Source organism: Danio rerio, chromosome 7 (genome assembly GCF_052040795.2).
Source record: "Danio rerio strain M-AB ecotype USA chromosome 7, GRCz13ab, whole genome shotgun sequence".
NCBI classification, from domain to species: domain Eukaryota; kingdom Metazoa; phylum Chordata; class Actinopteri; order Cypriniformes; family Danionidae; genus Danio; species Danio rerio.
In genome coordinates, this window is record NC_141027.1 from 9,706,494 (window position 1) to 9,721,335 (window position 14,842).

Sequence of the window (14,842 nt, forward strand, 5' to 3'; positions counted from 1 at the left end):
CATCCATCCATCCATCCATCCATATTTTGTATGTATCCATCCATCCATCCATCTATCCATCCATCCATCCATCCATCACATCCATCCAAAACAGCAGAGTTGTATGAAAGCAGTTGATGCATGTCCAAAATCATTTGCAATTTGTTGGAAGCAAGGAAAAACTGCTACTATGATGTGCACAAATGACTAATTGTTCTGAAAAATGCATCAACTGTGCAAATGTAAATAGTGTTGTGATAAATGCACCAAAGCCACTGAGAAAAACTGTACAATCAGGGAAGCTGAAAGAGAAGAAACTGCTGTTCTCTGTTACATTAGTTATATAAATGTGTACACAAATCACTTGTTCAGCAGCAGGGAGTTGTCATTTTTTGTCATCTTTTTTGACATTGCCATGGTAATCAGGCTTGTTTCTGGATTGCATTTGTACTCTGTGTGACTCATGTGCTCTGAGTGCCAGTGTCGCTTTCTTTAATTACCAGCAAATCAATCACGAATATGAATACTGACTTAGTGATACAATCTCTAAGGAAGGAAAATTGAGGAAGGAAAAAGAAATTGAGACAATGTGATGTATTTATTGATGACAACAACTTCATTTCGTCATTTCATTTCAAATGCACCTACACTGTAAAAGATTACATGACAAAAATTCATGAAAAAAGTTATAGTAATAGTTTTTTATTTTCTTTTTTGTATTCAGATCATTAGTGGGGGTGTATATCAGATTAATAGTAAATAAATAAACAACATTTAATAAATACTTAAAAAAAATATAAATAAATAAATAAATAAATCAGCAGTGTTACATTTCACCTCTGGACATAAATATAATTAAAATAAATTAATAAATAAATTAATTAATTAATAAATAATTAAAGAAAGCAAGAAAGAAAGAAAGAAAGAAAGAAAGAAAGAAAGAAAGAAAGAAAGAAGGGTGACGCGGTGGCGCTTTGGTTAGCATTGTCGCATCACAGCAACTGACAAATGCTAGATAAGTTGGAGGTTCATTCCACTGTGGCGACCCCTGAGTAATAAAGGGACTAAGCTGAAAAAAGAAAATAAATGGACAAATAAATAAATAAAGAAAGAAAGAAAGAAAGAAAGAACACAAGTCCAAAGACATGCGCTATAGGTGGATTGGGTACGCTAAAACTGTCTGTAGTGTATGTATGTGAATGAGTGTGTATGGGTGTTTCCCAGTAATGGATTGTGGCTGGAGTAATCAAAGGATGCACCAAATAGGTGTATGTCACAAAAAATTATTTAATAATATTATTAATTACATAGATAAACTCATAATATTTTATTATGAATACATAAATCATATTTTTATTATAAATAATTGAATTAATGAATCAGATGTTTTATTATAAGTGATTAAATACATAATATTTGTATAACAAATAAATAAATAAATAAATAAAACTGTAAAAAATGTCAACAATTGTAATTGAGCCAGCCCTATACTAAAGTCTTTTTATTATTATTTAGTTCGTTTTTTTTCCCCTTGACAGCATGTATTCATGTCATAAATAGGCATATACAAATTTGTTTTAACATTATATATATTTAAATAAACTAGTTGTATAATAAATTAATAAATAAATATTTTTATTCATTACTTTCCTTGGCTTAGTCCCTTTATTCATCAGAGGTCGCCACAGCGAAATGAACCACCAACTATTCCAGCATTTGTTTTACACAGTGGATGACCTTCCAGCTGCAACCCAGTACTGGGAAACAACCAAACACACTCATTCTAACACACACACACGTTTGTTTTTGTGAAAATTGGGGACATTACATAGGTTTTCATTCATTTTATGCTGTCCAAACAGTATATTGTATTGCCCTCACCCCACGCTACCTCGAAACCCAACCATCAAACAAGACAGTGTGCAGCTTTACTCCATGATTAAACCCATCCTGTAGGATTTATAAACATTTTGAGAAATAAGGGCGTCACCAATGTCCTCATATTTCACCTCCTTTTTGTAATACCTGTGTCATACCCAATTCATTATACAGAGTTGTGTCCTGATATGTCACAAAAACACATACACACACGCACATGCACACGCACACGCACACACACACACACACACTACGGCCATTTAGGATTATTCAATTTCACTATAGCGGATGTGTTTGGACTGTGGAGGAAACCGGAGCACCTGGAGGAAAGCCACGCCAACACAGGGAGAACATGCAAACTCCACACAGAAACTGACCCAGAAAGGACTCGAACCAGCGACCTTCTTGCTGTGAGGCGACAGTGCTAACCACTGAGCCAACATGCAACACCTATTTTTTTAAATGACAAACAAACAAACAAAAAAACAAACAAACAAATAAATAAATAAATAAATAAATAAATAAATAAATAAATAAATAAATAAATAAATAAATAAATAAAAAAAATGCCAAAAACTAAAACTGATGAAGAGCGTTCGAGTTTTTGATTTCAGGTCATATATGAGCCAGTCCTATATTCCTTGACAGCGTGTATTCAAATCATTAGTGGGCGTATGTTCAATATTTAATTACACTGGAATCACACGCTCGTTTCATGGCTCAGGGCTCACGCTGCTTTTCTCTTAGTGGATTTAGTGAGGATTTTCAGCTGGACAAAAGATCCGCTTGAGTTTCGTCAAAGAAAGACAACAGGCCTTTCCAGCGCTCATACGGGCTTTATAAACATTCATAAAGTCATTAATACAGCTGATGTCTGGCCGAGGGAGTGCTGTATTTGTGTTCGTCTGCGTTTTCAGTATTCAAGGTGTTTCCTTACATACTTCTGAAAGACTCGAGACAGGCGTTGGCTACAGTATATAAACAGAGCCGGCGTGTGTGTGATTCAACACTCTGATCTGCAGAATCCTAATGCGTTTAGGAGATAAACACGGTGCAAATGTGATTCATGTTGACATTTTGATACTGTAGGATGTAGAAATTAGATTAGACATGCTAGATTATTTATCGATGAATGGGATAAAGATGTTAATAATGCTTTATTGCTCATATAGATTACTGCATTATGACAATGGGAAACTTTACCTTGCTACAATGCTGGGTTATATAGCGGTAAATTGGGTTAAATATGGACCAACTCAAACATTGGTTTAAAGTTCGTTCTACTAATTTAATAAAAAAAAAAAAATTTAAACTAGCAGTTAAAAATTTTATTTGAATGTATTTTAATTATTATTAAAGTGGCTGAAAAATAGATAATAAGGATGTTATTTGCACTAAATAAATAAAATAAAAATAAATAATAACAAATAAATATTAAAATAAATTACATAAAAATAAAACAAAAAATAAGATAAAAATAAAAAAACAAAACAAAAAATGAAATAAATAAAAAATATACAAAATAATTGTAGCACCATGTATGTGTCACCGACTCGGTCCCAGTCATTCCCCTCGCTGGCCAGCAGAGGCCGCCATCCCCGGACTTCTAAGCATTACATCATCCACCTAGACTGATCGTGCACACACCTGAACTGAATCCAGTTAACGACCCACGCTCCTATATAAGCCACACTCCAACTCCAGTTCTCTGCGAAGTCTTGTTTTAGCCCCGGCCAGCATTTCTGAGCGTTCTATCCTGCCTGATCTCCCGTTTACCACTTCAGCCCGTTCCTCGACTCTGCTCTGTCTTCTGCCTGCCCTTGACCTAAAGCCTGATTACACGGACTCTGATTCTCGCTGCCTGCCCCTGACTAAAGCCTGTATTACGGACTCTGAACCACGCTGCCTGCCCTTGACTCAAGCCTGTCTCCCCGTTACAGAAGACTTCGCCAAACATGGATCCCGCAGTCATGCAGGCCCTGTCCCACGAAGTCGCAACTCAAGCTCAGGTACTAACAACACATCAGCAACAGTTATCACATCTAACCCAGCTGACTGATGAATTAGTTAAGGCATTGCAAGATCTTCGAGTTGCTTCCACAGTGCAACTCACCACCAATTACACTCCGAGCCAACATCCTGTTACACCGCTCCAGACCTTCTCCGGCGTTCGTTTGGCATTTCCCGACAAGTTCTCAGGTAACCCAGCCAAATGCAAAGGCTTTTTACTACAGTGTAAACTCTTTATCGCTCAACAGCCCCATCTGTTTACTGATGAAAAGAGTAAAATTGCCTTTGTGTGCTCCCTGCTCACGGGAAAAGCTTTAGATTGGGCTACTGCGCTCTGGCCAGACAATACCCCAATTTTCCCCTCATTTAATGACTTTCTCAAACGTTTTTGTACGGTTTTCGACCATCCTGAAGGAGGTCGTAATGCTGGCGAGGAGCTTTTGTGTGTCCAGCAGAGAAATCAACCTGCAGCCGAATTCGCTCTACATTTCCGCACGCTAGCTGCGCAGACTGGCTGGGCTGACGGTCCTCTAAAGACACTCTACAGAAAAGCTCTGAACCCAGAACTGCAGACTGAGATGGCATGCCGTGATGAGGGAAAATCACTGGATCAGTTCATTGAACTTTCAATCAGGTTGGATAATTTACTTCGAGTTAGAAGACCCCTACAGTCTGTTTTTCCCTGTCCTGTAACCCCTGAAGACCCCTCAGCTCCAAGTTCCCCTGAACCCATGCAACTGGGAAGAACCCGATTAACCCCTGAGGAACGTGAAAGAAGATTGTATGATCATTTATGCCTGTATTGTGGTCTTTTGGGTCATACCAAGTTCCGGTGTCCCAATAAACCTCCACCTAAGACAGTGTCGGTGAGTGCAACCAATTTACCCTCCACCTCCAATAACCATCTGAGTTTACCCGTCTGTCTGAATTATGGTGATGTAAGGATTCAGACTCGAGCTTTGGTTGATTCGGGAGCTGCTGGCAATTTTATTGACCACACGTTTGCGAGAAACCACTCCATCCCTCTTACCACCTGTGACTCTTCCCTAGCCATCACAGCTATAGACGGACGCCCCCTGGGGGAAGGAAACATTAAACTCCGTACCCAACCACTCTCTGTTCAAACTGCCTCTCACCATGAAGAAAAACTCTCCTTCCTAGTAATTGACTCTCCTCAGCATACCATTGTCTTCGGATTGCCCTGGCTGCAGGCCCATGACCCCCAGATCTCCTGGAAGACTGGTGGGATTATCAAATGGAGTAAGAACTGCATTAACCAATGTCTTCAATCTGTCGCCTCTGTCCAACTCAAGACCAGAATCGCCTGTCCTGTAAACCCTGAGTCCAGTCAGATCCCCGAAACTTACCAAGATCTCAATGAAACCTTTAACAGACAGAAAGCCACTAAACTCCCTCCCCATCGTGAGTATAATCATGCTATGGAGTCACTACCAGGCATACCGCCTCCTCGTGGAAGGATCTTTCCACTCTCTCAGCCTGAGACCGAAGCCAGGAATACTTGCGTCACGGAGAAGTTGGAGAAGGGCTCTGTTCAAACATCCGCATCACCTGCTCCAGCTAGCCTAACCGTCCCCTCCACAGCCATGTCGTTTGTCGTCGAGAGTGATACCTCTGACACGGGCATCGGCGCTAAACGTTTCCAGAGACCCCCGGCAACTAACAAACTCCACCCCTATACCTTTCATTCTCTCAAACGTAACCCTGCCAAGAGAAACGATGATGTCGAGCAAATTCATAAGAAACCCCTGGAAGCACCTCGCCGTCCTGGTCCCATGTACTTCCCCGGACAGTGGGTGTGGCTATCAACCCGAGACCTCCACTTGAAACTTCCTTGCAAGAAATTCAGCCCCAGGTACGTGGGTCCTTTTCAAATTGAGAAACAGATTACTCCTGTATCCTTCCGACTGACACTACCTAACCACTACCGTATCTCTCCCATTTTCCATGTCTCCCTGCTCAAGCCTGCTGTTGGTCCAGCTGAGGTGGATAGGGAGGTGGCAGCCGGTGAACAGGGTCTCCCACCTATCATGATCGACGGAGAAGAGGCTTACCGGATCCATGAGATCCTGAGATCTAGACGCCGGGGCAGACAACTACAGTACCTCGTCGACTGGGAGGGGTACGGCCTGGAGGAAAGATCTTGGATCAAACGTAAGGATATTCTCGATCCAACTCTGGTGAATGAGTTTCACTTGCAACATCCGGAAATGCCGGCCCCTCGCCCCCGTGGAAAACCCCGGCGTCGCAATTCTTCTCACTTCAGGAGCCGTTCGTTGGAGGGGGGCTCTGTCACCGACTCGGTCCCAGTCATTCCCCTCGCTGGCCAGCAGAGGCCGCCATCCCCGGACTTCTAAGCATTACATCATCCACCTAGACTGATCGTGCACACACTTGAACTGAATCCAGTTAACGACCCACGCTCCTATATAAGCCACACTCCAACTCCAGTTCTCTGCGAAGTCTTGTTTTAGCCCCGGCCAGCATTTCTGAGCGTTCTATCCTGCCTGATCTCCCGTTTACCACTTCAGCCCGTTCCTCGACTCTGCTCTGTCTTCTGCCTGCCCTTGACCTAAAGCCTGATTACACGGACTCTGATTCTCGCTGCCTGCCCCTGACTAAAGCCTGTATTACGGACTCTAAACCACGCTGCCTGCCCTTGACTCAAGCCTGTCTCCCCGTTACAGTATGACACAATAAAATAAATAAATATTCAAATAAATAAATAAAAATAAAACAAAACTAAAATAAAATAAATAATAAAATATAACTAAATAATTGTAGCACCAAATACTACACAATAAAAAAAAAATAAAAAAATAAAACAAAACAAAAAAATAAATAAATAAAATAAAAAATGTAAACATAATTAAATAATTGTAGCACCAAATATGATACAATATAATAAATAAATATTAAAATAAATAAATAAAAATAAAACAAAACATAAAATTTAATAAATATTAACTAAATAAATATTATATCTGCAACTCTCACATGGTCGCCCACTGAAGCTAAGCAGGGATGCAACCGGTCATTACCTGGATGGGAGACCACATGGGAAAGCTATGTTATTGCCGGAAGTGGTGTTAGTGAGGAGAGCAGAGTGCGGTCAGCCTGCGGTCTGTGTGGGTCCTAATCAAGTGTGCCGCAAGCCTACGTTTGAGTGAAGGTTTCGGCCGTTAGATCGCCCCCTGGGGGCTGGCTGCAGTACAAGTCATAAAGCCCGCCTCCTCCGTGTTAATGAAGGAGACTTGAGCCCAAATAAAAAAAAATATTACACTTGCAATAAAATGTCCCGAAAGATAGTTCTGGTGGATTAAGGCATTGGTTATTGTGCTGAAATAGGTGCAGATCCTCATTTTTGTAAACAGTTTGTTTTTAGCAGTAATTTAATGCTGGGCGTGTCATCGTGATTGACAGCTGTGATTGACAGTTTCTCAAAGCGCGGCGTCTGAGCTTCGGCAGGAGACTGAAGTGTTATTATTCGATTTCTGTGTTATTTTACCATGACAAAATGAGTTCAGCAGTAAACTATAGTTTCTGACATACATGATCCTGGTGGAACACTGTTTATTCGCTAAGTTCAGGGCTTTTTTCGGGCTTTATTAGTTTGCTGATACACGCCTAGCCACCCAGATAGCAAAACACAGTTCCGGCTAGATTCTCGCCTGCCGGAGACTTATCTCTTAGAGCTCAGACTGACTAATGTTACCTCTGCTGGACCTACTCCGGATGCCTGGACTCACTACCCAATTCCAGCCCGAGTCAATCGAGCCAGATGCGGCGGCCGAGCGAGCAGGCGCTGCCGCATGCGAGCCGGAATCAGCCCGCGACGCCGCGAGTAAGTTATGCGATGCGGCCTGGAGCTGGCGCGATTGAATATATAAAACCCTCATATTTGTTAACGTTATTACATCCATTTGTGTTGATATGACAGCAAACGCATGCTGAGAAGTTCGGGGGGCGTAGTTGATTTTACATAAAGCGTTTGATTGGAAGCTCGACTCTGCTCATTTTCGCGGCTCCTCCTCTGGCTCCATCAGACAATCCTTCTGCGCATGTCTGGCTCCAATTTCAGCAGTCTTTTGCGACAGTTTGTGCCCGTCAAGCAGGCGTTTTGCCCTCAAGGCGTTCAATGGGAAAAAGGGCTGTCACGTCGTCCATATTTTTTACAGTCATTGGTCCTAATGCCCCAGTATAGTGCCGGGACTCTACACTGCTCAGTGAGTGCCGTCTTTCAGATTAGACTCTCCGTGGTCGTTAAAAATCCATGGATGTCCTTTGAAAAAGAGTAGGGGTTTAACCCCGGCATCCTCGCCAAATCTGCCCACTGGCCTCTGTCCATCATGGCCTCCTATCCTCCCCCATATCATAACTGGCTTTATCACTCTGTCTCCTCTCCAACAATCAGCTGGTGTGCGGTCTGGTGCAAAATGGCTGCCGTCGCGTCATCCAGGCGGATGCTGCACACTGGTGGTGGATGAGGAGATTCCCCCCATTATGTAAAGCGCTTTGAGTACCCAGAAAAGCGCTATATAAATGTAAGGAATTATTATTATTAAATAATAAAATAAAAAACTAAACGAAATGAAATAATTGTAGCACCAACTATGACACAATAAAATAAATAACTAATAAATAAATAATAAAATAAATAAATAAAAATAAAATGAAAAAATAATACAAATTAATAAACATAATAAAACAAAACTAATATAAATAATTGTAATTAAAAAGTAATTCAAGTGGTGTAGTGGTTAGTGCGTCGACACATGCACTCCGGTGCTCGCGGCCACCCATGTTCGATTCCCGCCTCGTGGTCCTGTGCCGATCCTTCCCCTCTCTCTGCACTTTCCTGTCAATACTCTCTACTGTCCTATCAAAAATTAAAGGTGAAAACTCAGAAAAAATAATTATTAAAAATATAAAAATAAATAAAAATTAAAAATTAAAATTGAATATGTGTGGATTATAGATATTTAGCCATATAGATTACTGTACTATAACAATGAGAAACTTTACCTTGCTACAATGCTGGGTTATTTACCCCCAATTTGGGTAAAACATGGACCAACTCAAACACTGGGTTTAATTTGGTTCAGCAGCTAATTTTTTTATTTGAATGTATTTTAATTATTATTAAAGTGGCTAAAAATAGATAGTAAGGATGTTATTTTCACTAAATAAAAAAAAAACTGAGAAAAATAAATAAATAAAGGCGGTGTGGTGGCACGGTGGGTAGCGCTGGGTCAGTTGGCATTTCTGTGTGGAGTCTGCATGTTCTCCCTGTGTTGGTGTGAGTTTCCTACAGGTGCTCTGGTTTCCCCCACAGTCCAAACACATGCGCTATAGGGGAATTGAATAAACTAAATTGGCTAAATTGAATACACTAAATGTGAGAGTGTATGGATGTTTCCCAGTACTGGGTTGCAGCTGGAAGGGCATCCGCTATGTAAAACATTCATTCTGATGGTTCATTCTGCTGTGGCGACCGCTGAAGAATAAAAGAACTACGCCAAAGAAAAATGAATGAATGAATGAATTATTATTAAAGTAGCTGAAAAAATATATAATAAAGATGTTATTCACGCTAATAAAATTAAATAATTAATATAAAATAAATAATAGAATGAAATAAATAAAATAAATAATAAAAAATTGAATAAAAAAATTACAAAAAATCTAACAAAAACAATAAAATATTATAAATAATAAAATAAAACAAAATAAAAAAATTGTAGCACTAAATACTACAGAATACAATAGAATAAATAACCTAATGAAATAAAAAAACTTTAACAAAACAAAAACAAATCAATTAAAATAAAATAAATAATCAAATGAAATAAAACAAGCTACGCATACTGCAGCTAAAAATGAATTTAAATATCTATAAATAAGCAATTGAATTATAATGAAAGTGGCTGAAAAATGTAAGGGACTTTATGGTGTGGGTTTCTTCTGGGTGCTCCGATTTCCCCCACAAAACTAATGTGCTGTAGGAACAATAGATGAACTTAATTGGCTGTAGTGTATGAATGTGTGTGTGTGCGCGCGCGTGTGTGTGTGTGTGTGTGTGTGTGTGTGTGTGTGTGTGTGTGTGTGTGTGTGTGTGTGTGTGTGTGTGTGTGTGTGTGTGTGTGTGTGAGTGTGTATGAGTGTTTCCCAGTACTGGGTTGCAGCTGGAAGGGCATCTGCTGTGTAAAATATGCTGGATAATTTGGCAGTTCATTCCACTGTGGCGACCCCAGAATATTTATTTTATTTTATTAAATAAAATTTAAAATCATGTAAAACAAAATATAGCTGTTTCTTTTTATTGTAACACTTCAAGTCCAGAATTCTCAATAATAAACAGGGTTTATTACTGGCCTATTATTGAAAAATTGGTTTATTAGTACTCATGACATTTGATCTTTTACTAACCCAATACCTAAACCCAACTACTACCTAAAAGTCAAAGTTAATGGCTTATTAATAGCAAAAGTTGTGCCTTAAAGGAGACCTAATGTGCAAAAAATCACTTTTATAAGGGCTTTAAACACAGTTGTGTGGCTTTAGTGTGTGAATATAACCAGCTTCTAACAGTACAAAATTATTAATTCTATTTGTTTTTAATCACACTTAGCAAAAACAGTCTGCAGAAACACTTTGATTGACATTTTCGCTTTGTACGTGTCATCAGAGGAGGGAAAGCCCCGCCCATTAGTGACCATCTCTCCCTTATTAGCATAGAACGTTAGTCTTGTTATTAAGGCCATGTCCACACTAGTGTGTTTTCATTTGAAAACGCATATTTTTGTCTCCGTTTTGCCCTTCCGTCCACACTCAGTTGTGTTTTTAGGAAACAAAAACGCATCTTTTTGAAAACACTCTCCAAAGGGGGTAAATTTGAAAACGCTGTTTTCGTGTCGTAGTGTAGACTGTGAAAACGGAGTCTTTCGAAAACGATGACGCGTTTTTTGTCATGTGACACAGTCATGTTACTAATTCGTTTACTTGAATTTCCTTGTGATTATGAGTTTAGTGATGTTGTCCTTACTGTGAGGGTAAGCAGCGTCATCAGCAGGATACTGTTCTTTAAAGCGGTCCAGTATATCGGCGTATTTGTTTTGGCATGTCTCCCAGTCTACATTTTCACTCTCTTTTGCAACTTTTGTATTCCATGTGTTACTCGACACAGCAACTCCACTTCACTGTCATTCCATTTAAAAAGCTGTGTGCTTTTCCTTGACATTTTGCCACAACGTTTCAAAGAGCCGGAAAGAAAATAAACGTCAGGCGGAAATGATGCATGCCGAAGTGTCTTACGTTTCACGCATGCGCGGTACAGAGTGAAAGCATTTGTAGTCGTTTCAGTGTGGATGACAAAGTTTTGGAAAACGAATAGAAACGACAGTGTGGACGTGAAGCGTTTTTAGAGGAAAACTCCATTTTCAAATTTATCCGGATTAGTGTAGACATGGTCTAAATCTGCCACTATGCTGACACATAGGCATCAGTAGCGCCGCCCTCTTTTCAAAAGAGCCCAATCTCATTTAAATTTAAAGCCACAGTCACTAAAAGCAACACAGTTTAGATCAAAGCCTAAAAGGGTCAGTTTCAGAGAGTTATAATACATTATTTGTGTGGTATTATAAGTGTAAACTTCACATATACAGACATCAGAGACTTATCTTGTAAAAAGGGGCATAACAGGTCCCCTTTAGACTGTTTTAATAAATTACTGATATAATCAATAAACATTCATAAACTCACCGGAATAATAGCTCCGCACACACCGATGGGCTCATGCTTGGTAAAACACACAAAGTTTTCATCTGAAAGAAACACATATTCACACACGCACGCACGCACACACACAAACACACAAACACACACACACACACACACACACACACACACACACACACACACACACACACACACACACACACACACACACACACACACACACACACACACACACACACAAAATAAACAGTAAGTCAAGGGGAAATAAATGTTACACGGCACTTAAAATCACCCTTTTGGGTTCTGGCAATTATATCCACTGTAAAAAAAACATCGGTTAAAGGGTCATGAAACACCAGAACACAATTTCTGAGCTGTTGACAGTCATAAATGTGTCCCACGCTGCTAAAAACACTAGTAGGACACATATATTTTACTAAAAAAAAAAGAAAATTGGTTGGTTTTTTGTTATTTCAAGCAAATTTATTCTTCCGGTCTGAAACTAATTTTTGAAGCTGCGTCACGGCGATTAGATACTTGTGTGTATTCCAGCATGGAGAGTGGCTGTCTGTAATGGCCAGTGCATCGTGATGTCTCTGAGTGTGCAGCATTAATTCATGAGAAAGACTTGGTTCAAACCAATCAGCGCGCTCTATTGTGTATGCGTGCAACTTCATTAATATATGCATGGTAGCTTCGAAGACTGTGGCTGCGTCCGAAACCGCATACTTCCATACTACATAGTACGCTAAAATCAGTATGCGAGCCGAGTAGTATGTCCGAATTCATAGAATTCGAAAATCAGTATGCGAGAAGTACCCGGATGACTTACTACTTCCGACGAGATTCTGAAGTGCGCATCCCATGCACGCTGCGCTATCCCAAAACGCCCCGTGAGAGAATTCATGAATGGAAGTGAGGCGACGCAACTGACGCAGGTAGGTCACTTGACCATGACAAAATGGCGGATGTAGTACGTCCGAATTCCATTCATACTTTTTTACATTCATACTCTATAGAATGTACTTTTCTAACAGCCGAGTAGTTCGTTTAAATTCAAATGCAGTACCTACTGTGTAGTAGGCGGTTTCGGACGCAGCCTGTTTGTACCTGTTACAGTGTTCAGATGGCAGAGACACGCCACGTTGTGTTGCCAAAACAAGTGCGAGAAGAAGAGATAAGGGTCGTCAGTGTTGCATTTATAAATGTGCTGTAATGAAGGTTTTGTTTCCATTTCCCGATATGAGAGCGCAGCTGGACTCACGTGTGGATTACAGTGCATGCAACACACGGCAGAAATACGTGTCTACGTGTCTCTATTGTTTCTCTGAGAGCTTTTCTCATCTGGAAATGGTGAATTTCGGACTTGCTGCTCGTCTTCTTTTAAAAAAGACGCAGCTCCAGTTGGTGTTGATTGTTCAGTCTCTACAGATTTGGTAAGTGAGCGATCAGTGGTCTTTGCTTATGTTTATTCAGAAGGCAAAGTTAGTTTGTATCGTCAGCAGTACTCTTTCAGTGTTTAAAGATTTTCTTAGTCAAAATGATTTCTAAGTTATTAAGTTTACAGGACGTTAATATCGCTACAATATTATGGACTGAAAGATCCGCTGTAAATGCTGCTCTCCAAGTGTGAACATGTAAAAACCGCAATCAAACTATTACCGTTGTGTAGGATTTTCACTGCATTTTGAGACGGGATAGTCTATACACACACGGCTTTCTGACACTACCTACAGAGAAATGCAGAGGGTTTTTTTTTCTCCCATTCGCCGTGCAGTATCAAACATTCCATTAAAACTACACTCACTCAGTATCTCGTTTGTCACGAGGGGCATGAGTGAAATGTTCCTGAATGAAAGTAAAAATGCTAAACTGCAGTTAAAGCCCACCATTTAATAATTTGGCAAATAATTTGTTTACTGAAGTAAATGTAAACACAGTCTCTGTCTTTCTCCTCTGTGTGTGTATGTTTGTTTTGCCGTTAGGACGTTAGTCTTGTTATTAAGGCCATGTCCACACTAGTGCAATTTCATTTGAAAACGCATATTTTTGTCTCCGTTTTGCCCTTCCGTCCACACTCAGTTGTGTTTTTAGGAAACAAAAACGCATCTTTTTGAAAACACTCTCCAAAGGGGGTAAATTTGAAAACGCTGTTTTCGTGTCGTAGTGTAGACTGTGAAAACGGAGTCTTTCGAAAACGATGACGCGTTTTTTGTCATGTGACACAGTCATGTTATTAATTCGTTTACTTGAATTCCGTTGTGATTATGAGTTTAGTGATGTTGTCCTTACTGTGAGGGTAAGCAGCGTCATCAGCAGGATACTGTTCTTTAAAGCGGTCCAGTATATCGGCGTATTTGTTTTGGCATGTCTCCCAGTCTACATTTTCACTCTCTTTTGCAACTTTGTATTCATGTGTTACTTGACGCAGCAACTCCACTTCACTGTCATTCCATTTAAAAAGCTGTGTGCTTTTCCTTGACATTTTGCCACAACGTTTCAAAGAGCCGGAAAGAAAATAAACGTCAGGCGGAAATGATGCATGCCGAAGTGTCTTACGTTTCACGCATGCGCGGTACAGAGTAAAAGCATTTGTAGTCGTTTCAGTGTGGATGACAAAGTTTTGGAAAACGAATAGAAACGACAGTGTGGACGTGAAGCGTTTTCAGAGGAAAACTCCGTCTTCGTTTTCATTTCTGCCACTATGCTGAAACATAGGCATCAGTAGCGCCGCCCTCTTTTCAAAAGAGCCCAATCTCATTTAAATTTAAAGCCACAGTCACTAAAAGCAACAAAGTTTAGATCAAAGCATAAAAGGGTCAGTTTCAGAGAGTTATAATACATTATTTGTGTGGTATTATAAGTGTAAACTTATAGTCTCTGTCTTTCTCCTCTGTGTGTGTATGTTTGTTTTGCCTCAGTGAAAATCAGCGCGTACCTAAACCAAAACTCCCATTTTTATGCACCTTCCCTCTTTCCCTCCCCCAACGCTCCCACCTAAACAGAGCTGGACACGCCCACTTTCCTGACTTTTTCCAAACTAGAGGTGTGAAAACACCCTGCTGAAACAGGGGTTTCGTGACCCTTTAATGAGCAGTTTCTGTATGTTGTATTGCACAAATTGTGTTTATTTATGGTTTTATATACAATAGGTAATGGGTGTGCTCCACCCACTGTACTTTTGTTTTCACATTGTATATATTATATAGGTTAGGTAGTG

General features: G+C 40.0%; 2 protein-coding genes across 4 annotated transcripts in view; one reads left to right on the forward strand and one right to left on the reverse strand.

Annotated features, from left to right (window-relative positions):
- pcsk6 (proprotein convertase subtilisin/kexin type 6) overlaps positions 1–14,842 on the forward strand; it is an 884,625-nt gene that overhangs the window by 711,620 nt on the left and 158,163 nt on the right. The window lies entirely within an intron of this gene.
- aldh1a3 (aldehyde dehydrogenase 1 family, member A3) overlaps positions 1–14,842 on the reverse strand; it is an 87,336-nt gene that overhangs the window by 33,566 nt on the left and 38,928 nt on the right. For all 3 annotated transcript variants that reach the window (XR_015494945.1, XR_015494946.1, NM_001044745.1), the window contains 1 exon segment: positions 11,647–11,708. Coding sequence is in view for 1 of the 3 variants with exons in the window: in NM_001044745.1 (NP_001038210.1) it covers positions 11,647–11,708 (62 nt within the window). In the remaining 2 variants the exon portion in view is untranslated.